The 27,990-nt window shown below is 44.3% G+C and overlaps 1 protein-coding gene across 5 annotated transcripts in view; it reads right to left on the bottom strand.

Annotated features, from left to right (window-relative positions):
- Positions 1–943: 943 nt before the first annotated feature.
- The window catches only part of arhb (low density lipoprotein receptor adapter protein 1-B), a 52,299-nt gene continuing 25,252 nt past the window's right edge, over positions 944–27,990 (bottom strand). For 2 of the 5 annotated variants that reach the window (NM_001139964.1, XM_045723249.1), the window contains 8 exon segments: positions 944–2,159; positions 5,113–5,147; positions 5,935–6,095; positions 12,135–12,230; positions 16,899–16,971; positions 17,366–17,480; positions 21,187–21,299; positions 22,608–22,750. In NM_001139964.1, coding sequence (NP_001133436.1) covers positions 2,015–2,159; positions 5,113–5,147; positions 5,935–6,095; positions 12,135–12,230; positions 16,899–16,971; positions 17,366–17,480; positions 21,187–21,299; positions 22,608–22,750 — 881 coding nt within the window. In that variant the 3' untranslated portion in view covers positions 944–2,014. 5 annotated transcript variants of the gene reach the window in all.

Below are 27,990 nucleotides of genomic sequence, written 5' to 3'. Positions count from 1 at the left end.
TGCAATTCGTAGCCTATGGATAATTTGATTGAGACCACACTAAATAGCCTATAGATGCATTTGATATTGCATGCCCAGCAGAGAACCAGAGATGAGGGGCTGCATTGGGCACACAGGTATATAGCCTAATACGCAACTCATTCTAAAACACAGAAATATTGAAATTACATCAATTACGTGACCCTTCCCTGGACTAATGTAAAAAAAAAAATATGAAACCCTCCCCTTGACAGAAATTGAAAAAGCATGACCCTCCCCCATGTACCGATTCTGTAAATTTCGATCCGTCCCTTAGGTACTAGAGTAGTGAGGTAGAAAACTACAGCTGGAAAATGCATTCATCACACCACGCATAGCTCTCACACTAACATTTTAAATCTTATTCACTTATCGAAAGTGACCTGCTTCAAAAATGACCTTAGCTAGTTAGCATCATTTACGTTTTCCAAGTTGGGGGAAAAGAAGTGAAATGTTAAAGCTAGTTAGCTACCGCGTTTGCACTTCGCCTCACCCTCCCATCAGAAAAATGTTTATCGATCTAACGCAATAGTTGGTTGTATGGGTTGATATTTTTTTTATTAACTAGCTGAATGGTGTCAAACATAGCTAGCTAGCCAACTCACCACTTTTGTCAACTCAGCCACTGCACGGCCCAAAAATAACTTTTGGGGCATAGCAGGTGCATGCTCGAGAAAGGTCAATGAGTTCAATCACGTTATGGATATCAGGTACATTTGACAAATGCACCAAAAATATTTTATTTGGATACCATCGAATTTGTTTAATATGGCGTTGGCCAATTGTTTTACCCACAAATAACATGCTTAATGCCAATGTTATGACTCATGAGTTACTTGAATGAACCACAGGTGGCCTATGAGACAAAGCTGAGCGGTAATAATTGCAACTGGTGCAGTGTGTAGATTATTAAAACAGACTCACATTGATATATACATTTTATTGAATTCAATAGGAGTAACATAATACCGGAAATGATTTAAATACATTTCAAACTAAGAAAAATGTCCGACATTAACACTGAAACTGGACCTCAAGTCCTCATACCCCATCCCCAAACTGATGAGTAAACTATCAAAATCTTTATTAGCACAAACAAGGTCATAGACAACATTACAGTGGTATATGTAAGAGTTTGATGTTATAACAATCCCCAACATGAAAGTATGTGCTTTGGAGAGGGATGAGTAGAGTGCAAAAATAGATCTAGCAATAGAATAAAAGATTAATCCATATACACACAACTCACACATTATATATGCAAGTCAATTTTGATCAAGCCTGTTTGCCCAATTATTAGAGCACAGAGGTGAGCCACCCGCACTCTTTAATCTTATATTTGGCATCAGGGCTGGAGTTCAGCTGGTGGCTTTCAATCCATCACCTGTGAAGTTTCCCCTCCATCCACAGGTCCATTAACATAGGGAACATAACAACCATGGCATTAGCCCTGACTCCACATCAAACACTGACCATAGAGGTGTTAACCTGTTTTATCCATTTTCTGCCTCTAAATGCTTCACTGTGCCTTCACCAAATGCTCACCAAATGATTGAAATAGATAGAGCTCTATTTCAGCTTATGTATACGGTAGATACATACTTAATTTGGTCCACACACAGTTCAAACATACCAGCAGATACATATACAGTGGGCAAATAGAAAAATAAAAAATGTATGCACAGTTGAATTTAACAAACACCAGATGACTGCATGTTTAACATTTAATTAAAAGAAACAAATGGTTACATTGCTTTGGTATGAGTTCTGGAGGCTCTCTGCTCAGGAAGGTCTCACCTGGTTGGTCAGCTAGATGCACCAACAGTCACATCCCTCAAGATGGCGCCACTGAGTGGACTTCCATGGAGAATCAGGTACACACTCCATGGCACTACTATTTCACAGACATCCCAGTCACTGCCTCAACTGCTTTCACTCAAATCCCTCCATCTTTCTCTCCCTTCCTCGATGCCTTGCGTCCGCAGTGGCTCCACCCTTAGAACCCAAACATATCGTCTTTCTCGGTGTTGTCTGCGTCCGTTTTGTCCCAGTTAGTTGGGGACAGGCACTCTTCGGTGTTGAAGTCCTGAGGGTTTACCCCAATGTCCAGGACCTGGGGGTTATTGCGAGACTCAGCGAGTCTAGACAGGGAGAAGTAAAGACATTTCACTTGTCACATTCATCAGGCAAAAGACACCATGTAACAAGATGGGATGTGAACACTCAATACATTGAAATGAATGGAGATGTGGTAGCATTAACATTGAAAAGCATTGCGCAGTAGTACAATTTAAATGGTCAAATGTGTGTATTGGCTACTAGCAAACATTGTTGAACATGACATTAAATATACTATACACAAATGTGTCAAATTTGAGTAAGTGTAACTGCAAATACTGTGTTGGTCTCATGTTACAGTATCCAGAACTGAACAGTAGAGGCATGTTGTGTGAAATAATCAAACAGTGAGGTATGGTCATCTAAGTAAGACAATCACTTCACACGACTACAGATCTCAGACCTGACACAAGACAATGTTTCAACACACGCCAGACACTTCACTGCTACCACAGTAACCACTTGGCTCACCATGTCATCACTCATTTAGTGATGTGGCAACAACGGTGAAATGGCTGATTATAAAGAAGAAAAAACACAAATCCGAGGCATGGACAAAATGAGAATAAATAACAAGTCAACACGTTAGCATTGAACCCTGCCTTGCATACACAGCACAGCCTTCCCAGCACTTTGCTGGTTTTCAGTAGGATCCTCTAGTCCAAACTTAAATTAGATGGGTACTTCTCGGTTTCAGCCCTTCGTTACCTCAGCATTGTCAATAGGGAAAATCAATAGGACAGGGTTCCGAGCTGTGGTAATGGAATACTCCTACATCGAGATATGCAACTACATGGTGGCAGTAATGTACACATCCACGCTCAGACAGATGGGCTGGGTGCGGTGAGGACAAGAGAGTGACAGAGGGGTCACAGTTTGGATGAGAGTGGTGAATGTAGTGGTGGTGACTGGGGGAAGTAATGGGGGGGGGGACGACACGGCACATCCAATGGATGACGTCATTACCTGAGTATGATTCAAAGCTATCCAGACTGCGGCTGAGGGGTGCAAAGGAAATGTAAAATGTCAGACAGCTGTTAGAACCTCATACCAGTACTAAAAGATTAGAGAATCATGTCCCCTATAGTCATAATGAGGAACTGCAGAGGATGTCCACCCATGCCCAAAGTTTGCAGTAACCTTTTACGCCAGAAGGTGTCACTGTAATCCCTCGAGTTAGAGCAATGGCTCATCAGTCCAAGGTCAGTATCAGTATTGAGAAAAAGCCCTGGGCTCAACTTTGCTACATATCATTGTTTAAAGGGATGTACAGGAAGAGGTTTACGTGACCATACAGCTGAACTTAAAATCACTCACGCAGAGAATGAAGGGAAGAAATGACAACTCTGTATGGGTTTTAGAACTAGTAAAACGCTAACATACAAGGATGGAGGTTTGACACAAACTGTTCTTGGATTCACAAGAAGTCCCGAAGGAGGAAAACCACTGTCTACATTACATGCGTCCTTTGACTTCCAGAGTTCTGCTACCCCATTCTACCACCCACAGCATGTTTGGAGGAACCCAAGCCCTACTGCCAATTAACTGACTTTTACTGAAAGCTCTTTCCTCAAACACAGAGGAAAAGTCTGACCTCACTCCACCCCATTCCCTAGGAAAAGAAAGGAAAGAACAAGCATTAACAACAACAAAATATACCCGATTATAAACTCCCTGCGTGTGGACAAACAGCCCAGTCTTGAGGAAGACTAAGGTCTCACAGACAGAATCTAATTTTTCTGTCATCACTGGGTCTTTTTAGAAAATCCATACTAAAGCGCTAGCTTGTTTGAGTCCAGTGAGAGAGACTTTCAAGTGGCAGCCTAAGTAATGAAAAACTCTCCAGACGCATATATCAGCAACAGGCATGGAACTAAAACAAAATGTAAAAGAGAAGTGAGTCTACAAGTACTGACATCAGCAGATCGTCCAGGTCATGTCTGGCTGGACATCGAGGTCAGTCCATATGACACTTTGTTTCACCATTGGCTCAACGCCTCCTCAAAGGCTTGCACCAGATCCTCTGCCTCCTCAAAGGCTTGCACCAGATCCTCTGCCTCCTCAAAGGCTTGCACCAGATCCTCTGCCTCCTCAAAGGCTTGCACCTCCTAAATGTCCCTCAATTAAGACAATCACTTCTTCAGAGTCCCCTCGTTAATCACAGCAGCAGATATTAACAGCTTAATGAGTAATTACTGTGTGCGCAGACAAATAATTATCTGATAACCGCGTTAGAATGGCTTGATTACCAGTCTATGAAGCAAACTGTCCCTACCTCCAGACAGACAAACAGAGGAGGCCACTGTCAGTTTCAACTGAGAAAATTAAAAGAGTCCTGGGGGAAATTAAAGCACTGACAAGACTGGAATTAGACTTACTTTGTGGTTGACATTAGAAAACAAATAAATATATTGGGAATTGTGATTCAGCTCCCCAAACTCCACAGTAGGCCTCAAAACCCTATCGGGGTTGATTGAAACAAAATGGCGTCCTTTGAGCTCTGCATGAGTTGGATTAGCTTAAAATGAGCCATTGAGTAATCCCAGTCTGTGCAAAAGCCCAAGGAATACACTGAAGGACATGTCCAGTCAACCTTGAACCTGCTAGTTCTGTGACCGAAAACCAACGCTCTGTATTTATCCCTCAACCACAACCATTCTTGTCTGCCAGATTCAATCTATCCCAACTTGAAAACTTACTGTTAAATCACTGCATGTGGGGGCCAAAAGAAAGAGGCTGAGAAAGCAGATGACGACTAAGTGTGGCGTTGGCGCCAGTAAACTGAAAACACAGCCTGTTTCTTAGATATAAGCACAACGAGCCAGGAGGGAGTGGCAGCATTTATGAGACGAGCCCTAACCACCGGCTATTTCCAGAGCAGTGTGTGTGTGTGTGTGTGTGTGTGTGTGTGTGTGTGTGTGTGTGTGTGGTGGTACTGCAGAGGGGGACTGGACGAGGTACAGTAACATCACCCACCTTGAGAAAGCTTCATCCAGACCATCCTCAAGCTCCTACCAGAAGAAAAAAACCAGACAAGGTCAGGGAAAGAAGACGATGTCAAAGTAATTTAAATACAGTTAAAAACATTTAGAAAAGGTTTACAGTAGGGACACTGCAGGAAGTGATCTCCAGTAAAGATAATGGCATCAAACGGCTCTTATGGTTTTACAGTAGCTTTAAAAGGAAGCTTTGGGTTATGAGCAGCTAAAGTTCACACACACCTCTATCAAATAAGTATAGACTTGCAGAGTAACAACCTCATACCCTCCCCTGTTATGGGGACCATCTAACAAGTATTGTCCTTTTCAATGCACCATTGTCCTGAGCTTAACTCAACCCATACATATACTCTAGTACAGTGTTTCCCAACCCTGGTCCTTGAGTACCCCCCTTACTGTACACATTTCTATTGCAACGCTGGACAAGCACACCCGATTCAACTTGTCAACTAATCAGCAAGGTCTCAATGAGTTGAATGAGGTGTGTTTGTCCAGGGATAAAACTAAACTGTGTACTGTTGGGGGTACTGGAGGACCAGGGTTGGGAAACACTGCTCTAGTATAAATACCCTGCCTTTGAATAAAGCGTGTATGCTAGGAGCTATTGCCAATACTGTATTGTTTCCATCTTACCCGTACAGTATACTGTAGCTGTTCCGTCCATTTTATCTAACCCATACAGCTAGTTGTAGCAAAACATATGCCCTCCAAGCCTTTGGTTTTGTCATCCATAAAGCATTGCCCCTCTTATCAAGCGTGTGCAGCTCCAATAGTACTATTATAGCCCCCATTCTCTTACCCATACAGTATTGTTGTTCTCTGTGGAGTGGTTGCGCACCATGAAGGGGTCCGGCTCGCTCTCCTTTGTCCCCGAGTGGACCAGCGCCACGTTCGCCCCCTCTGCCAAGTCTAGAAGGTTTCCTGTGGCCACTTCTGTAAAACAATGGAAAGCAAACATACCTAATGGAACTCAGACTGATTTCTAAACAGACTTACAAAAAAAGTATTACCTAAATGACATTACAAGATGTACAAGTGAGACGTCTACCAAGTAATTTATCATAGCATACTTGCGCCAATACTCATACACACAAAGGCCATTATGGGAATCATTAGGACCAAGCCCTCCTTATTACCCCTCCTAATTACCCCTCCCGCCTTGATTCTCTGGTCAGACTAACTGTCGCCGGTCCCTTGAGAAGAGAAGGTCAAATCTCAGTTCTCTAAACCTGTCTCAAAGTTGTACTTGGCTTCATTAAGCACCTCATATCCTTCTTTATCCTTAGAAGACCTTGGCCTTTTCTTAATTAGATTTGCTCAACTGTTGAGTCCCCTCTCCTCCGTCCTCTCTGTCCTCCTTTTGAAAAAGGTCAAAGGTAACCGAGAAGAGGGGATGTAGACAAACGCCCTTGTATGAAATGAGACTCCTTCTCCAATCGCGTGTCATCAGGCAAATTACAGGGTGGAATCCCCAAATAAATGTATAACATGATAAAAAAACTAAATGTAGCTAGTTGTGCAATACATTTGATAGATTAAAGCATAAGCAACATAACGTTTTTTTAAATGTTTGCATGCTTTGGAGTGTGGCTGGGGTCTGGGCATCGTCTGGCAGGCTTGCCCCAGGGAGTGAGTGGCAAACAGGAGTATCATGTTACAGGCCTCTAAGAAACTACATCTCCAAGTAGAGAGGACACGGAAGCATGTGCATAGAGATGCACACAAACACTAGTTTGTATGATGAGCAGGAAACTCAGTTTCAGCAACACGCCTTCCTGAGGCTCCCAGGTGGTGTATACTTACTGTGAGCACTTTGCATCTGTCAATACCACTTCATTATGGGTCTAACCCACACATCCCTGTGTGAGTCATAGCTCAAGTACTGCCAAAAATAAAGTGACAGGGCTGCAATCCCCTTACACCAAGCCCCTCTGTTACAAAAATATAATTTCCAGGTCAAGGGTTTTACCCTCCTCTCTAGAGAACCCAAATGGCCCTGATCCTGTGATCTCGAGCTGATCCAGTCCTGGCCCATGTTAACAGAGTCAGCTGAGGGATCCCACTCTGGCTGGCTGGGGTCCAACTGGCCAGAAGACGGGGACGCGTGGCTAAGCGGATGTTTTAAGGCTGCTCTGTATGTGTCACACAGTGACTGATCCCCATGATCCCAGAGGAGGGGAGAAGAGGGAGAACTCAGAGTGCCCGAGGTACTGTATGGTGTAGGGTCAGCGTCATTCCCTCTCAGGCTCTGGAATGCAGCTGTAACCCCCTTGGTTACTTTGTTGTTTTTTAGCACAGACTGTATTACTTATTATAAACTGGGTGGGTTGAGCCCTGAATGCTGATTGGCTGGCAGCCGTGGTATATCAGACCGCATACCGCGGGTATGACAAAACATTTGTTTTTACTGCTCTAATTATGTTGGTCACCAGTTTATAATAGCAATAAGGCACCTCTGGGATTTGTGGTATGTGGCCAATATACCACGGCTAAGGCCTGTATCCAGGCATTCTGCGTTGCGTCGTACATAAGAACAGCCCTTGGCCATGATATATTGGCCATATACCACACCCCCTCATGCCTTATTCCTTAAGTATGTACTGGTGTTGTTGCATGTGGGACATATTTGGGAGACTGAGCGGTTGCTAGGAAACTGTGCAACGCGAGTGAGGAACTCATGAAAAGACTCATGAAAACTACAAGCTATCAACATTTGCTAATTAGCCGTTTCAAGCAGTGTAAAGTTGTGTAACTCGCTCACCAGTGGAAATAAAAGTACTAAATATGACAAACATTTACTTGATCACCGTGAGGACAGTGAGGGATTTGTAGGTTGTACTTTCTCCGACAGAGAATCAACTGTCATCAACAGGCTGCTCTTAATCTCTCTCTCTACCGATATACTGAGAGACCGCATTACCACGGTTGTGGGTTGCCATTGGTTGTGGTAAAAGTGAGAGGAGTTAATAGTTCGAGTGGTCCCGTTTAAATGAAAGAGCACCATTTAGTTTGTGTTTTCACAAAAGGAACTGTGTCGAGCTGTTCCAGGGTGTTTTATTGGGACAGCCACAGGTCCGTTGACTAGTGTTTCCATTCGCGCGCTGCGCCTCAGGTCAGGCGCCAGTAAAGCTTGGAACGGATTCTTGGACACAGGACCTTGAGTTTATTTGGGACTGAGCAGTTTTCTTGTTTCTTTTATTGTGTTGAAGGGATCCACATTTTAAAGTATCTTTGAACACTCTGAAGATATAGATTATATATATAGCTCAAAAAAATAAAGGGAACACTTAAACAACACAATGTAACTCCAAGTCAATCACACTTCTGTGAAATCAAACTGTTCACTTAGGAAGCAACACTGATTGACAATACATTTCACATGCTGTTGTGCAAATGGAATAGACAACAGGTGGAAATTATAGGCAATTAGCAAGACACCCCCAATAAAGGAGTGGTTCTGCAGGTCGGGACCACAGACCACTTCTCAGTTCCTATGCTTCCTGGCTGATGTTTTGGTCACTTTTGAATGCTAGCGGTGCTTTCACTCTAGTGGTAGCATGAGACGGAGTCTACAACCCACACAAGTGGCTCAGGTAGTGCAGCTCATCCAGGATGGCACATCAATGCGAGCTGTGGCAAGAAGGTTTGCTGTGTCTGTCAGCGTAGTGTCCAGAGCATGGAGGCGCTACCAGGAGACAGGCCAGTACATCAGGAGACGTGGAGGAGGCCGTAGGAGGGCAACAACCCAGCAGCAGGACCGCTACCTCCGCCTTTGTGCAAGGAGGAGCAGGAGGAGCACTGCCAGAGCCCTGCAAAATGACCTCCAGCAGGCCACAAATGTGCATGTGTCTGCTCAAACGGTCAGAAACAGACTCCATGAGGGTGGTATGAGGGCCCGACGTCCACAGGTGGGGGTTGTGCTTACAGCCCAACACCGTGCAGGACGTTTGGCATTTGCCAGAGAACACCAAGATTGGCAAATTCGCCACTGGCGCCCTGTGCTCTTCACAGATGAAAGCAGGTTCACACTGAGCACGTGACAGTCTGGAGACTCCGTGGAGAACGTTCTGCTGCCTGCAACATCCTCCAGCATGACCGGTTTGGAGGTGGGTCAGTCATGGTGTGGGGTGGCATTTCTTTGGGGGGCCGCACAGCCCTCCATGTGCTCGCCAGAGGTAGCCTGACTGCCATTAGGTACCGAGATGAGATCCTCAGACCCCTTGTGAGACCATATGCTGGTGCGGTTGGCCCTGGGTTCCTCCTAATGCAAGACAATACTAGACCTCATGTGGCTGGAGTGTGTCAGCAGTTCCTGCAAGAAGAAGGCATTGATGCTATGGACTGGCCCGCCCGTTCCCCAGACCTGAATCCAATTGAGCACATCTGGGACATCATGTCTCGCTCCATCCACCAACGCCACGTTGCACCACAGACTGTCCAGGAGTTGGCGGATGCTTTAGTCCAGGTCTGGGAGGAGATCCCTCAGGAGACCATCCGCCACCTCATCAGGAGCATGCCCAGGCGTTGTAGGGAGGTCATACAAGCACGTGGAGGCCACACACACACTACTGAGCCTCATTTTGACTTGTTTTAAGGACATTACATCAAAGTTGGATTAGCCTGTAGTGTGGTTTTCCACTTTAATTTTGAGTGTGACTCCAAATCCAGACCTCCATGGGTTGATAAATTGGATTTCCATTGATTATTTTTGTGTGATTTTGTTGTCAGCACATTCAACTATGTAAAGATAAAAGTATTTAATAAGATTATTTCATTCATTCAGATCTAGGATGTGTTATTTTAGTGTTCCCTTTATTTTTTGAGCAGGATAGATAGATAGATATCTATCTTTGATTGATCTAGCGATTCAAAGGGGCTGATAATTGTTGGTGTATAACATGTTTTCCTTTTAATAATAATTCATAACGGTACATTGGTTGTTTGATTATTCTTTAGCATAACTCAAGGGATATCTAATTGGTGTGTATTTCAATACTGTGTGGGCATATTATATTTCCTAGTGGGTAAACTAATATATACAGTACCAGTCAAAAGGTTAGACATACCTACTCAATCCAGGGTTTTTCTTTAGTTTTACTATTTTACACTTTGTAGAATAAAGTGAAGACATCAACACTATGAAATAACACATATGGAATCATGTATTAACAAAAAAAGTGTTAAATCAAAATATATTTTAGATTCTTCAAAGTAGCCACCCTTTGCCTTGATGACAGCTTTGCACACTCTTGCCATTCTCTCAACCAGGTTCATGAGGTAGTCATCCGGAATGCATTTCAATTAACAGGTGTGCCTTGTTAAAAGTGAATTTGAGGAATTTCTTTCCTTCTTAATGCGTTTGAGCCAATCATTTGTGTTGTGACAAGGTAGGAGTGGTATACATTCTATTTGGTAAAAGACCAAGTCCATATTGTGGCAAGAACAGCTCAAATAAGCAAAGAGAAACAACAGTCCATCATTACTAAGACATGAAGGTCAGTCAATACAGAAAATGTCAAGAACTTTGAAAGTTTCTTCAAGTGCAGTCGCAAAAACCATCAAGCGCTATGATGAAACAGGCTCTCATGAGGAGCTCCACAGGAAAGGATGACACAGAGTTACCTCTGCAGCAGAGGATAAGTTCATTAGAGCTACCAGCCTCAGAAATTGAAGCCAAAATAAATGCGTAAGCGTTCAAGTAATAGACATCTCAACATCAACTGTTCAGAGAACACTGCATGAATCAGGCCTTCATGGTCAAATTGTAAAGAAACCACTACTAAAGGACACCAATAAGAAGAAGCATTGCTTCGGCCAAGAAACATGAGCAATGGACATTAGACCAACCGATGTGTCTTTGTAAGATGCAGAGTAGGTGAACGGATGATCTCCTCATGTGTGGTTTCCACCGTGAAGCATGGAAGTGGTGGTGTGATGGTGCTTTGCTGGTGACACTGTCAGTGATTTATTTAGAATTCAAGGCACAATTAACCAGCATGGCTACCACAGCATTCTTCAGCGATATGCCATCCCATCTGGTTTGCGCTTAATGGGTAGGAGGCCGTTTAAAATGGGCACACATTTTTTTCAAAAATCGCTGTAGCGCCCCCTATCCTAGGCGACCGTCAAGAGGTTAACACTTTTTGGGTTACTACATGATTCCATATGTGTTATTTTATAGTTTTGATGTCTTCACTATTATTCTACAATGTAGAAAATTGTAAAAAAATTAAAAAACATCCCTTGAATGAGTAGGTGTGTCCACACTTTTGACCGATACTGTACACACACACACACACACACACACACACCACTTTAGGGGTATATTCCCACTAGGTGGAGGCTCTGCACTATTTATGGTTGGCACCCCCAGTCCACACACTCATTTTCACATACTGCCTGCTTACACACTACATAGTTTATTATTGCCATACACCTAGATACTAGGTCCAAACGGATATGAACTCAGGTCCCTCAGAAGAGAGGGCAACACAGCACTTCAGGGTCTAAAGCTAAATATGCCTCACCAGCAGGATTTGAGGAAACGGTCACAGGGACTAGAATCTCTTGGCTTACAGAATTCCATGGACGAGGAACCAAACAGCCACAAAGAATGTAGATCCCTCAAGCTTTTCAAACAAACTGTTTCCTGTTGTTGGACTCAAGCTTACATGCCAGAGGTCACCTTTCTCCTTAACATTCCTCTGTGCCAAATATCTTTACAACAAAAAAGAAATAATCAGAGAGACAAGATTCTGAGAAAAACAGATCACCATTAGTTCTCAAGGAAGTATTGATCAAGCCGGTATCTACAGAAGAAAAAAGACAGTAACCAGCATGAGTGCTTGATGGTGGATTTAGGCTAAAATGGACTCCTAGACAAAGGAGCCTCAACAAGCACCAGATTATCATCATCATCATCATCATCACCTGCCCCTGGGCTATATGAATACATCTTTCCATCCCTGAGGCAGAGAGACGTTATGGTTGGTGACTCACCTCCTCCCTTCAGACTGCCCAGGCTGGCCGAGCTCTCCGACTGGCTACTACTGGCTCCTTCCCCATCCGATCCAGACTTCACACGCTTCTCCTTGTCTGTGGAGGAGAGAGATTGAAAGACCGAGGGAAAAGAGAGGGACAATCATCTAGAATATTCATGTCTAGCTGATCATGTTTGTAATGTCTGTAAACCATTGTTCATCATTCTCAGCAGATATCGGACACTTGACCAAACAACACTATGGGTGTGTTCGTAAATTCACTCTGGAGTGCCAGAGTGCGCTCAGGGCATTCATAAATTCAGAGCGTCTCAAATATTTGAGATTCTTCAGAGCGCACACTGTACGCTCAGGCCGATGAGTAGTGTTGATCCAAGTGTTCTGACCTCACAGCGGCAGTCAAGCGCTCAAGCCAACTGGCTACATTTGCTAGCTACTTCCAGACACAAATGAGAGAACCTTTCTGACCATTTTACTCACCCTAGCAGAGCAGGTTAGGCTGTTCTCATGTTATCCAGAGCGTTAGTGGCTAACTGTGCTGCTGGAAACAATTGAATTATGTTTTTTTTGCCAACGTTCACTAACGCCAGTAATATTCAACTAACACCGGTTCGTAAATTCAGCGGTTATTCTGCGCTCTGGCACACTCAGACGAGAGTGCGCTGAAATCGGAGTAAAATAGCCAGACTGAATTTACGAACGCACCTAAATATTTAGACATAAGGTGTTGAAGACGCCACAAGGACCAAAAGCTTCTGTAGCGGCTACACTTAAACATGCCAGTCAGTGGCCTTGGGCCAGGAGTTTAAATCGAGTAGAACCAAACAGTGGTCAGGTCTGTAGCTTCAGGAACCAGGCAGGCAGTTCCTCCTCTGCTTTAATTAGGAGCATCTGGGTCACGTGGATAAAGCCCGTCTCCTCTCCTAACATTCTTACCTGAACGGGAGCAAGGCTTAGGTTGCAGCGTGAGGACCTGACCCAAAGAGACAGAGCTTTCCTGGAGAATAATTGTTTCTCTGAATTTCAGTTGGTCTACAGCAGTGTTTCCCAACTCCAGTCCTCCAGTACCCCCAACACCACGCATTTGTGTTGTAGCCCCGGACAAACACACCTTATTCAACTTGTCAACTAATCATCAAGCCTTCAATGAGTCGAATCGGGTGAGTTTGTCTGGGGCTACAAACAAAAGTGTGTGCTGCTGTTGGGGGTACTCTAGGACCGGAGTTGGGAAACACTGGTCTACATTGTTCACATTAGGTGAGTCTCCACACACACACACACACCTCTCAGTATCCACTATGCTTATGCATTGCATGCATGTTTTCTTGCCCCTATGGTGAAAGGGAAGGTTCTTGCTCAAGCATACACACATACTTCTGATGCTCTCAAGCAAACCATACACAGTCTGTCTGCAGGACTGACCATACACAGTCTGTCTGCAGGACTGACCATACACAGTCTGTCTGCAGGACTGACCATACACAGTCTGTCTGCAGGACTGACCATACACAGTCTGTCTGCAGGACTGACCATACACAGTCTGTCTGCAGGACTGACCATACACAGTCTGTCTGCAGGACTGACCATACACAGTCTGTCTGCAGGACTGACCATACACAGTCTGTCTGCAGGACTGACCATACACAGTCTGTCTGCAGGACTGACCATACACAGTCTGTCTGCAGGACTGACCATACACAGTCTGTCTGCAGGACTGACCATACACAGTCTGTCTGCAGGACTGACCATACACAGTCTGTCTGCAGGACTGACCATACACAGTCTGTCTGCAGGACTGACCATACACAGTCTGTCTGCAGGACTGACCATACACAGTCTGTCTGCAGGACTGACCATACACAGTCTGTCTGCAGGACTGACCATACACAGTCTGTCTGCAGGACTGACCATACACAGTCTGTCTGCAGGACTGACCATACACAGTCTGTCTGCAGGACTGATCGTTCGTCAAAAGGCCTGGCTGCTGACCTACTGTAACTCATGCTTCCATTAACTTCTGTGGCGATTAAAAGCACATCTCAGCCTGTCCCTCAAGGACAATGGTTCCATTATGTCCCTTTTAGGATTCCTTAGACATTGTCCAGCGGAAGCATCAAAACATGCAGCTGCAGCGCCCCCCCCCCGTGAGAGCCAAGGTGGCTGAGTGGTGGTTGGGTTCCAAACTATTCCCGGGTGGCTGTGCCCCCTTTCCCCTCCGGTGGAAACTGCATGGGATAACCCCCAGACAGGGTGTGAGAGAATGCCATCAGGCATTGAAACACCCAACAATATTGAGAGGGTTCACACAGTCAAAATCAAAGCTATACTAGCTAGTTGTGTCTACTGTAAATACACTTCAAATGATTACTTCTCATGCATAGAGATGAGATCTTATAAGGATGTGGGTCACAGATGCAGTTTAGAGAAATATGGTGGGGTTGTGTGGTCGGTTGGGGCAGAGGGATGGATGCAGTGATGTACAGCAAAGAGACAACCACCCTGATGTTCCTACCCACAATCCTCCGGGGACATGTAACTCACGGAGCAGACTATGATTGTTAGTTCGCTCTCCTTCTGCCACAAGAAAAACACGACTACTCACTTTGATAGCTCCCCAAAGCGTCACTTCTTTCTACTCCACTCCCTCATTAGCCACATTGTATAGAACAAGACAAAAAGGCAGCCCAGGAAATCAGAGGGGTTAGCAGTCCTTATGGCTCTGAGTCTGTGAACTCTGACGGGGCAGCGAGCGAGCGAGAGAGAGGGAAAGCCTGCACTCCTAATTTTCAGATTTAATATTCATTTCTGAAATGCTGAACGGAACACAGAAAAGAGGAAACACTCCACTGCCTTGATCTCTGGAAAATAATACAATAAAATGGAAATGCATATGAATTAAAACACTACCAAAAGGCTCTGCCGTAAACAACCTGTCCAAAACCACAAAAACGGGGGAGTAAATGAAAGGGTGGGAGGTGTAAAGGAATGAATAGATAACCTCTCCTTCACTCTCAGTGAGACTGGATCAATTGAACAGGGACCCAGCTGTCACAGACAGGACTGAACTACCATTGTCACAGACTCTCTCCTTCCTCCCCTCTCCCTCCTCCTCCCCGACAGTGACAAACAGAAAGAGGGGAATGGGTGGAGGGTTTTGACATGAAAGCAGAAACTTTACAAGGATCTAGGTGCCAGACAGTCACAAAAAAACATCTAGCAACAAAAAAGAACTGTGCTTGTTGCAACAATCCTGATAATGAGCCATTGTTTTGTATCAAACGAGAACTGATTCTAAGGTGCTATGTTCAGAAGACAACCGTTAGAGAGGGTGCGTTATATGGAGGATTGAAGAGGGAGACATATACTGACACCCACATGTATAGTATACCCCCAGGAGTTCTCATTTACATACAAGTCATACATGCAGTAAATGACATATGTTCTGCTGACCTGTGAGAACCATACATGGGTGTGTGACAACCTTCCTTACACAGCACTTTGTCCGTCTTTACAGATGTCTGTCTTTACAGTAATCTCTGTGTGTGTGTTCAACAACAACAAAAAACGGTGTACTTAGTAAATAATTAAAATGTACTTGAATCTAAATATTTCCAGTCAGTTTTAAGGAGTAGACTTCATCTATTTGGTGACTTCCATCTCCCCCTTTTCTGCCCTCATGTTTTCACAGTAAAAACACCGGAAACACAGCAGATTGACAAGCCTTCTCACCTAGGCCTCAGGCTACAACTCACTGAGCTCCTGTCAATATCTATCTCAGCCTTTAATCAGAGTAATCTGCCCTAAATTAAGTGGGTTTACTGAACAAATCAAAGTTTCCCTTTCTGGCCTGGTTGTTCCCACAGAGGGACTGTTTTAATTAATGTGGACATTCCTGTTGAGGAGCTAACTGAAAGGTGGGAGCGGCCTAGCAGAGATCCACCATTTCACATGCCTCTGAGGGGCCAGGGCCAAGGCCGGGGAGGACAGGGGAATTTATGTTGCTACATTGTAGACGACTATGGTGGGATTGAGCAAACGCACTCCATCCTCCCTCATTCAGCTGCTGTACAGAACATATACATGCAGTGCATGGGAACAGGAGGGACTTAAAGGGATACTGCGAGATTGAGATTTAGGTCGTTTTTCTACTTACCCAGAGTCAGACATACAAATGGTATCCATGAATTTGTCTCTGCATGCAGTTTGGAGATTATTGAAGTTAGCGTATCGTTAGCCTAGCGTAATTGCTTGAAGTCTCCAGGTACATTAGCCAGCTCCTCTCAAAATCAGGGAAATAGACCTAACTACTTCGAAGCTGGGTGGATGGTCATTTGGCCATTATGGCATCTGAGCACACGGGCAGCGCCATTGAGACCGATACAATGTTGAAATGACCAACCACCCAGCTTTGGGGTAGTTGTGTCTATTTCCCTGATTTTGAGAGGAGATGGCCATTGTACCGAGAGACTTCCAGCAATTGCACTGAGCTAACAATATGCTAACTTCAATAATCTCCAAACTGCTCACAGAGACATACAAATGGTATCCATGGGTTGGTTTGACTCTGGGTCAGTGGAAAACCGACCTAAATCTCTAAGTTTCCCTTTAAGTGTGTACTGAGAGAGAACAGAGGCCGAGAGGCAACCGAGGGGAATAATGAAAGAGTAAGGGGGAGGTGAGAGAGCGAAGTAGGATAAGAACGGTTACACTCAAAGAATGAGACATTCGTCACACTTCTCCAGTCATCCGGGGTGACCACGCGTACCTTCTTTGGCGGCCTGCCAGAACTCAAACGCCACTCTGAAGGCTTGGGCCACTGTTAACGTCACTGCCTGGGCCTGAGGGGGAGAGAGAGAGAGCGAGAGGTAGAGGAAAATAAGCACAGTAAGTATGACATACAAGATGTTGGCTAAGTGTTTTAAGAGGGGAGAGGAAAAGCCATTGAAGACGGATAAGAGCAGAACTAGAGACTAACAGAGGGAGGGGTCGCCGGCCTCCAGAGGAAACTCCTCAACACTTAATAAGGGAACATTAACCCATGTGACCGTGTTGGTCCCTACTACTCAGTTCAACTTCTCCTTACTAGTTGTTTATGTAGCTGGGAGGAAGTGTGGCCGTTGGCCCAGAGCTAAATTAGCAAGGGGAAGGAAAGAGAGGGAGTGGCACACTCATTCACAAAGCCACCCCCTGGGAGAGATACTATTTGGAAGAGGGGCCACAGACACACCTCACCACTTTCCTCTTGGTGCAGAGGTAGGCGTGACACTCCAGGGTTTCATTCTGTTGGCTCTGGGCGATGTAGGCAAACACTTTGTCGTGCATCTTGTCTGCTGTGCAGTAGGATATCCTGAGAGGGAGTCACAGAGACAAACTAGTTTTAATTAAAAAAAAGTGTCCCTGCGGATTGGGCAGGGCTATCACGCAACTTCATCTTCACTAAGCCTTTAAGCCCACTACAATCAGATTTAGACACTTAAATCTTTCATTTCCACATTAAATAAACCCATCACATTTCACACACACACTAGCGTGCAGGCGGAGACCCAATCAAAAGATCCAGGCTTTGAATTTTAAGTTAAGGACATTGGTCTGTGGTTTGTCCCCAGTGTACCTCGGCTCCATTAGTTGTAGCCAAGACGACTGTGTGATCCCTACCGTGTCTGTCCGCCCAGCCCTGTGGCGTTTTAGTATTATTGGATCTTGCCTCAACTGCAGGTCTACTCTAACGTTGGAACATGCTCTGTTCTGCAAATGTTCTGAGGCATGACATCATATCACCCTGAGACCTGATTGACAGGTGGGTTGGGTAATGAATGACCGCAATCTGCCCTCCCTGTTCCTCTACACCAGCACCCTGCTGCTCAAACTCTGAACATCACTCTGCAGAGATCAAATGTCTAGTTAACTAATGACTCAGTGATATAAAAATGCAACGTGTAAAAAAAACATTTCTCTGCTATAAAAGCCAACAGCTGCACGGCGCGACATTGTGATTTACGACAGATGTTAAGAGTGAGAGCATTGTGAAATTGGGCGTCTAGGTAAATACATTTAATTTACTGCTCATCCATCTTCTCTAGCAGCTGCCTGGAGAGGAGGACCTCAGTGAATGACAATGTTTGCTTTAAATTTAACCAACATCATTACATTGAGTCACAGCTAAATAGTGTTGAAGATCACACAGCCTCTTCAGACTCAGAGAAAACGGTTGTGCTCCAGTGTGATGGAGAATTAAGCGACATGATTGTGATTTTGTCCTCAATGTTCCAACCCCTCCTCTGTTACTGTGAGAGTGATCCAACCCCTCCTCTGTTACTGTGAGAGTGATCCAACCCCCCTCCTCTGTTGCTGTGAGAGTGATCCAACCCCCCTCCTCTGTTACTGTGAGAGTGATCCAACCCCCCTCCTCTGTTGCTGTGAGAGTGATCCAACCCCCCTCCTCTGTTGCTGTGAGAGTGATCCAACCCCCCTCCTCTGTTACTGTGAGAGTGATCCAACCCCCCTCCTCTGTTACTGTGAGAGTGATCCAACCCCCCTCCTCTGTTACTGTGAGAGTGATCCAACCCCCTCCTCTGTTACTGTGAGAGTGATCCAACCCCCCTCCTCTGTTACTGTGAGAGTGATCCAACCCCCCTCCTCTGTTACTGTGAGAGTGATCCAACCCCCCTCCTCTGTTGCTGTGAGAGTGATCCAACCCCCCTCCTCTGTTACTGTGAGAGTGATCCAACCCCCCCTCCTCTGTTGCTGTGAGAGTGATCCAACCCCCCTCCTCTGTTGCTGTGAGAGTGATCCAACCCCCCTCCTCTGTTGCTGTGAGAGTGATCCAACCCCCTCCTCTGTTGCTGTGAGAGTGATCCAACCCCCCCTCCTCTGTTGCTGTGAGAGTGATCCAACCCCCTCCTCTGTTACTGTGAGAGTGATCCAACCCCCTCCTCTGTTACTGTGATCCAAGTTCTGGTCTTTTTATTTTAGCGTTATATAATTGGCAAGTCAGTTAAGAACAAATTCTTATTTTCAATGACGGCCTAGGAACAGTGGGTTAACCTGTTAGGGCTAGGGGGCAGTATTGACACGGCCGGATAAAAAACTTACCTGATTTAATCTGGTTACTACTCCTGCCCAGTAACTAGAATATGCATATAATTATTGGCTTTGGATAGAAAACACCCTGAAGTTTCTAAAACTGTTTGAATGGTGTCTGTGAGTATAACAGAACTCATATGGCAGGCAAAAACCTGAGAAGATTCCAAACAGGAAGCGCCCTCTCTGACAAGTTGTTGTTCATCTTGGCTCTTTTTATTGAAGACTGAGGATCTTTGCCGTAACGTGACATTTCCTACGGCTCCCATAGGCTCTCAGAACACAGGAAAAAGCTGAATGATATCGAGGCAGCCTCTGGCTGAAACACATTATCGCGTTTGGATAGTGGCCGATCAGAGTACTGAGACTCACGCTCGTGCACGAGGGCACGAGATGTATTTATTTTCTCTCTTTGTACATATACAGGCTTTCCCGGTCGGAATAGTATCGCTTTTTTACGAGAAAAATGGCATAAAAATTGATTTTAAACAGCGGTTGACATGCTTCGAAGTACGGTAATGGAATATTTAGTAATTTTTTGTCACGAAATGCGCCATGCTCGCCACCCTTATTTACCCTTTCGGATAGTGTCTTGAACGCACGAACAAAACGCCGCTGTTTGGATATAACAATGGATTATTTGGGACCAAACCAACATTTGTTATTGAAGTAGCAGTCCTGGGAGTGCATTCTGACGAAGAACACCAAAGGTAATCAAACTTTTCTAATAGTAAATCGGAGTTTGGTGAAGGCTAAACTTGCCGGGTGTCTAAATAGCTAGCCCTGTGATGCCGGGCTATCTACTGAGAATATTGCAAAATGTGCTTTCACCGAAAAGCTATTTTAAAATCGGACATATCGAGAACATAGAGGAGTTCTGTATCTATAATTCTTAAAATAATTGTTATGTTTTTTGTGAACGTTTATCGTGAGTAATTTAGTAAATTCACCGGCAGTGTTCGGTGGGAATGCTAGTCACATGCTAATGTAAAAAGCTGGTTTTTGATATAAATATGAACTTGATTGAACAAAACATACATGTATTGTATAACATAATGTCCTAAGATTGTCATCTGATGAAGATCAAAGGTTAGTGCTGCATTTAGCTGTGGTTTGGGTTTATGTGACATTATATGCTAGCTTGAAAAATGGGTGTCTGATTATTTCTGGCTGGGTACTCTGCTGACATAATCTAATGTTTTGCTTTCGTTGTAAAGCCTTTTTGAAATCGGACAGTGTGGTTAGATTAACGAGAGTCTTGTCTTTAAAATGGTGTAAAATAGTCATATGTTTGAAAAATTGAAGTTTTTGCATTTTTGAGGTATTTGAATAACACGCCACGGGATTACACTGGCTGTTGAGTAGGTGGGACGCAAGCGAACAGTGGGTCAACTACCTTGTTCAGGGGCAGAACAACAGATTTGTACCTTGTCAGCTCAGGGATTCGATCTTGCAACCTTTCGGTTAGTAGTCCAACACTAACCACTAGGCTACCTGCCACCCCATTCGTTTCATTTCGAGATGGAGTGCTGGGAAGCCTCCACTTCTCATAAATGTGGAATATTAAACAAGCGATTCAAGTTTGGCCTAAGCAAGTCACACTGTTTTTGAAAGGTGAAATTGAGGGTGTGTGTGCTATCTCGCATGCCTGTTTCTGAGCGCTCACACCCCAGGTTAAAGCTCAGACACACAGCTGTTGTTGTAGAGGCCTCCTGAGGGAGAGGACATTGATGGAAAACTCTATCCACCCCTCCACCCTTCTTCATCACCGCAAATCCCAACACTCTCAGTCTCAAAGTGATGGATGAGAGGGTTTGGAAGGGGGATTCTGGGGGAAAACAACTTTTGTTTTATTGCAAGTTGAAAATGAAGAACTTGGCCTGATAGAATTTCAAATTTGGGCACCCCTTCTCTGTCAGTGAGTGAGTGAGTGAGTGAGTGAGTGAGTGAGTGAGTGAGTGAGTGAGACTAACCTGTAAATGGATATGTTCTCGATCAGCTGGTTAGAGGCATAGTCATAGAGGATGATTCCTCGGGGGGACACTTTTAATGTCACTTTCTGGAGTTTCTTGCCGCTGGCTTTGGCCTAGAAGAAAGAGGGTGAGAGCGTGAGAGGCCGAATAGGTTAATGATACTTATGCAATCTCAAACCTGTGTGACTTTTGCCAGTGTGCAAGTATGTGCTAAAAGTACATCTCTAGTGAACAACAAATATATTGATTGTGGCCTGTGGAACGTTGTCCCACTCCTCTTCAATGGCTGGATATTGGCGGAAACTGGAACACACTGTCGTACACGTCGATTCAGAGCATTCCAAATATGCTCAATGGGTCACATGTCTGGTGAGTATGCAGGCCATGGAAGAATTGGGACATTTTCAGCTTCCAGGAATTGTGTACAGATCCTTGCGACATGGGGCCGTGCGTTATCATGCTGAAACATGAGGGGATGGCGGCGGATGAATGGCACGACAATGGCCCTCAGGAACTCATCACGGTGCATTAAAATTGCCAAAAATAAAATGCATGCGTGTTCGTTGTCCATACCTTAACCCCACCGCCACCATGGGGCACTCTGTTCACAACGTTGATGTCAGCAAACCCCTTGGCCACACAACGCCATACACGTGGTCTACAGTTGAGGCCAGTTGCACATATGGCAAAATTCTCAAAAATGACATTGGAGTTTGGCTTATGGTAGAGAAATAAACATTAAATACTGGCAACAGCTCTGGTGGACATTACTGCAGTCAGCATGCCAATTGCCACTCCCTCAAAACTTGACATCTGTGGCGTTGTGCTGAGTGACACAACTGCACATTTTAGGGTGGCCTTTTATTGTCCCCAGCACAAGGTGCATGATGTTAAATCAGCTTCTTGATATTCCCCACCTGACAGGTGGATGGATTATCTTGGCAAAGGAGAAATCATTACCAACAGGGATGTAAACAAATGCATGCACAAAATTGGAAAGAAATAAGTGTCAATCACCTCTGAAACTGTCCCGTGTGCCCTGGGTCCTATATACTCCCCCCAACTTAATGTCTGTGGGGCTGCCAGATTTAATAATACACCTTCCTGTTACTGTACAATACACCTGGCCAGAGCAACACTCGGATGCATCACGACTAATTGCATCTGGGTTAAATGGCTGTTGCAGAAGGTTGGCTTTCATGAAGGCGACAACTTAATGGGGAAGTAAATGGGACTGTTTTATACTGTGGTGGTACGGGTATCGGAATAGGTCACAATCCACTGTTTGGGAAAGTTGTCAAACGACCCTTTAAAAAAGGTCAGGGAATCTAAAAAGGGGAGGTTTGTGTTTTGGGGGGGATAGGGTGTAGAACGCCTGGGAAGGTCAAGTGTGTAGAAGGTCAAGTGTGTGTGGTGCTGACCGTGGACACGATCCTCTTGACGGCGGCTGCGGAGAGCTCCTCTCCTTTGGGCTGCTCCACCAGCGTGACGCCCAGGTACTTGAGCTGGAACAGCATGCCCTCCAGCAGGGTCTCTCGCGTGTCTGTCCAGTTCTCTGGCAGCTCTATAGAGAGGAGAGGGCACAGGTCAGAGGAGACCGGTACAGGGGACGGTACAGGTGACAGGTCAAACAGATGGCCCAACACTCTTCAATCTACACCATAGCTGAAAGGTGACAACAAAAGGCCATTGAACTGCACTATAATTTGTATGACCTTTTTGTTAGATTTTGGGGGGGGGGGGGGGGTAGTAGTAGAGAAGCAGACTGTCTCAGACCAAGGTCTATCATACAGCCTTTGTAAAGTCACCTTAAAATGTAAGTGTCTGCCAAACCAGTCATGTATCCAGGCATTGGGCAAATACAACAGGACAAGCTTGTCTTCTCCATTTGATAATCTTGGTCTGAACAGTAAGAATCAGTCATTTGTCAAAAGGCTGCTCTCCCTACATACACTGAGTGTACAAAACATTAGGAACAGTTGCTCTTTCCATGACAGACCAGGTGAATGAAGGTGAAAGCTATGATCCCTTAGTGATTTCACTTGTTTAATCCACTTCAAATCAGTGTAGATGAAGGGGTGGAAACAGGAAAAATATATATTTTTAAGCCTTAATACAATTGAGACATGGAGTGTGTATGTGTGCCATTCAGAGGGTGAATGGGCAAGACAAAAGATTTAAAAGTGCCTTTGAACGGGGTATGGTAGTAGGTGCCAAAAACTATTCAACAGTTTCTCGTGTGTATCAAGAACGGTCTACCACCCAAAGGACATCCAGCCAACTTGACAACTGTGGGAAGCATTGGAGTCAACATCGGCCAGCATCCCTGTCGAATGCTTTCGACACCTTGTAGAGTCCATGTTCTGGTGAACTGAGGCTGTTGAGGGGAAAAAGTGGGTGCAACTCAATATTAGGAAGGTGCTCCTAATGTTTGTACACACTGCGTATACTGTAGCTGTTCCCTTCAAAGCGGTTTTTTGAAATTCAATGTGTGCTCTTTCCAAAGAGCACAGGACCCGCTCCGCATAATTAATGACATTCAGTAAATCAAATATAACATAGTGAGTTGAATAGCCCTGCCATTTCATTTCTTTCATCTTTTATCTCCAGAATGCGCTGTGAGCAGTAAAAGAGCAATTTCTCTCTCGGTCTCTGTATAATGCCAGATAGCCAGAGGCATTTAGTCACAGCACAGAACAACAGTTAGTTACAGCAGAGATGGCGCAGAGCAGAACACAGGACTACTAGTACCCATACTCCCCCTCTCCCATGAGACCCGTCTCAGCCAAGGCCATGAGGGACCACCGCAATAGCCCAGCAATAGAGGGCCCCTCTGGCTTCACTACAGAGTAGCTGTGCAGGACTTAACAGGCTTCGTATTCACTAAATGCTTCTAAGCGCACCACGTTTAACTACACTTTGACTTAATATGCAGTCTTACAGGCCTAGTTCTGCAAGGCTGGATGGTACGCTGGATCTAAACTAGCCCAATTCATGTTTCAGAGACGAAAGTGGAATGACAGGGGTTGTTTTGCACAGCTTTCATTAGGACTTTGTTATCATCCTGCACTTCCTTCCTCAAATCAGTAACATGTTAACATGAAAAAGATATGTATCAGAAAAGAAATGGAAGAAAATTACAGTTGATAGTGACACAGTGTTCTCTGAGCAGAATTCACAAGCACCAGGGGTGCTCCATTCTGTCAGTTAGAGACAACCATGAAACATGGCCACGGTGGGTCTCTGGCGGTCAGCAATATTTCCTGTTGATCTTGAGGTCATCTGGCCAGAGAATCCTGCTTTTACAGCTGCCATGTTCTTACAGAGCCATTCAGCCAACTGGAAAAGGTCACTAGGTTAAAATCATGGTCAGATCTTCAAAGGTAAACCCAAGGATTGGAATCCATGTAGGCTATATTCTTCACTGCAAAAGGTTCAGATTGTTATGCTTTCTTCACCCTTATTGAGCCAAAGTCACATTTTTACTAGGGCTGTCCCCGGAAAAAAAAAAAAATCGTTGTCTATTCTTTCGACCAATAGATTGGTCTACATTTTGAAATGTGTATTTTTCCATATAAAGAAAAATCCTAGGTGTTTTAATTAGAGGTCGACCGATTATGGTTTTTCAACGCCGATACCGATTATTGGAGGACCAAAAAAAGCAGATGCCGATTAATCGGACGATTTTTATATTTTTAATAATGACAATTACAACACTACTGAATGAGGTCGGAAAGACTATTTGTTAATTTGACAAATCTTTTGAAATCACACTGGATGTATTATACTTTAGAATTGCATTGGGGAAAAAATTGCTTGGGTATTGAGTAGACTGATACCTAAGGTTTGGGGATCAATTAAATGGGGTAAAGCTGTACAGTGCAATATGAATGTCAATACAAACAAATAGGCTGACTGGGGAGGTGATTTCACAGTCCCGCGATAAGAGCGACAACGCTAATATTTGCGAAAGCACTTCACAGTTCTGTGGGTGTCAGAGTAGACATACCCCATTTCATTGCTTCACATTCCAACCTGGTTTAACATTATCTAAATATGGCATGATTCCACCAAATGTAACTTGATGCATCCCTTTTAAATAGGTACTTTTATTTTGAAGGCAAACCGCAAATTCCACTATTGTGCCTAATCCTAATCGTGGCTAGCTTCACAACATAACCCAGTCCGGTCGAGCCTCACTTTCCAGGTGAAGCTAGCTGGCTGCTTATAACGTTAGCTTTGGGCAACAGGGTTAAGTAGCTGGCTAGCTATTTATTTTTATGAACTGAAGTTCAATTTCAATAGGCAAACAATATTTACTCACAAGGATTCCTAAATCATTGCTAAGAATAATGAAAATGACTGCAGTGTCTACTGGTCATTGTTTTCAGGCTGGTTGTATTGGTGCTAGCTAGGTACCAAACTAAAGCTAGCTATCTACCCCAGAAATTGCGGTCGAACAAATAATGCTTTTTTTTTTACCAACGCGGCATTGTAAACACATTGTTCGTGGCCTTTGCAGAGTTTTTTTATACAGCTTTGACAGTGCTACTGGTAGTTGTGGTGGCGCTTGGCTTGCACGTGCAAATTCAGAACACACAACATTCTAAATTAGAACTGTTATTTGAAGTGACAAATTAAAAGCTTATTTAACGCATGAAATAGTGTTGTCTATTTCGCCAAATATCTCACTGTGTATATTTAGTTATTTTCAAGTCGGGTGTAACCGGTGTGAAATGGCTAGCTAGTTAGCGAGGTGGCGCTAATAGCGGTTCAATCGGTGACGTCACTCGCGCTGAGACCTATAAAGTAGTTGTTCCCCTTGCTCTAAAAGGGCCGCGGCTTTGGTGGAGCGATGGGTAACGATTCGAGGGTGGCTGTTGATGTGTACAGAGAGTCCCTGGTTCGAGCCCAGGTAGGGGCGATGAGAGGGACGGAAGTAAAAAAAAAGTGTTAAACGGGCACCATTTAAAAAAATCAGGAGATTATAATCTTCGTAATTATAGAAGTCTGGGCAGCGAGCTCGTTTGTCATTGATCTCTAGACCAGAAATATACGTTTATTTTTTCCCTACTTTCTCATTACGCAGACATAAGCACAGTTGACACCATCGAGGTGCGGATGTTTATTTCCCAGTTTCGTCCAACGAACAGATCGTAGTAGTAAAATAAAAAGGGATATATTTAATGGAGTTCTAAGCATCACTCCAGTCAAAACAGGCTCTGCAAACGTTCGATTCCATTCATTTGCTATGGGCTCGAGCTAGTGTTCCAGTTTAGCCAACGTTCTTTAGCTGTTTTTCAGCATTGGGTGAATTTTGACTCGTTCTATTGTCCAGCCTATAGCTAGCCAGAGCGAATTTACGAAAGCCCTCGGTTTTGGAGCAGTGGCTTCTTCCTTGCTGAGCGGCCTTTCAGGTTATGTCGATACAGGACTCGTTTTACTGTGGATATAGATACTTTTGTACCAGTTTCCTCCAGCATCTTCACAATGTCCTTTGCTGCTGTTCTGGGATTGATTTGCACTTTTTGCACCAAAGTACGTTCATCTCTAGGAGACAGAACGTCTCCTTCCTGAGCGGTATGACGGCTGCATGGTCCCATGGTGTTTATACTTGCGTACTATTGTTTGTGCAGATGTACACGGTACCTTCAGGCGTTTGGAAATTGCTCCCAAGAATGAACTAGACTTGTGGAGGTCAACATTTGTTATTAAATAATACTTGTATTAGTGTTGCGCCATTGTCTTTAACCATATACAATTTCAGTAGCACGTCAGTGATGGACTGCCATCGCCACGGCATCCACAATGGATTAGTCCACAGGTGCAAATCATACAGGTGTCTTGTTAACCATGGAAAAATGTTAGATTTGTTCTACTGCTCGACAAAGAAACAGCCTATCGACCAGTCGACTAAAATGGGGTCAGCCCTATATTCTAGCTATGTAAAATGCCTAAAGGTCTAGCTTGCTACTCAGAACAGAACACTGTCAAGGTAATGCCAATTTAACTTTTTTCATCACCAATAGCTTCCCCACTGAGACCACACTCACTCAAGGTCACTGATTTGAAAAGTGCAACAACGTGACTTTCCTTAACTGAACAAAATGTGTGAGCATAAATCTTCAAATTTCTAGTACACCCTGTTCTGAATGTGGGGGAGGAAACTAGAAACTAACATTTCAAAAAGGCAATCTATAATACCCATCTCTTTAGTCCCCACCCTTGGCGACCAGCCCTCAGTAAACACAGGCTTTGTCCTTTTCAACCTCCTCCATCCATATCTCCATTTTATGCTAACCTAACCTCATCATAAACCCAGCCTTTGCAGTCCAGCTAACCGTAACCAGGGCTTCTAAGTGACTAAGGGAGTTTAATGGTCTTAATGTGAACCTACACTTACCTTATAGGAGAGTCTGGTAAACGCCCATGATTGAAGTCAAGAGCCCACAACCACACAAATCTGACCGTGGGTCCTCCACTGATCCGACAATGCACTTTACACTAGGAACATAAAGAGACTATGTTCCTAGACTTTACAGCATGAAACCACTAAAAGCAAATTATGCTCCCTTATTAGGTTGCTAAGCAGACGGATATGGCTATTGTGGGAGTGATGCTTTCAGTTTTACAAGCAGAGGTATAGTCACTTAGGCTTATTAGTGTTTTATAGGTGAAATGCCAGTCGAGTCTCATATTCTGATAGGAATTTGACAGCTGATATGTGAACTTTAATGGTGGCAGGTATACTAGCAGTTAAGAGCGTTGTGCCAGTAACTGGAAGGTCACTGGTTCGAATCACCG

The sequence above is a fragment of the Salmo salar genome, chromosome ssa09, assembly GCF_905237065.1.
Source record: "Salmo salar chromosome ssa09, Ssal_v3.1, whole genome shotgun sequence".
NCBI classification, from domain to species: Eukaryota; Metazoa; Chordata; class Actinopteri; order Salmoniformes; family Salmonidae; genus Salmo; species Salmo salar.
Note: the sequence above shows the minus strand (reverse complement) of the source record. Positions and strands in the feature narration are given on the sequence as shown.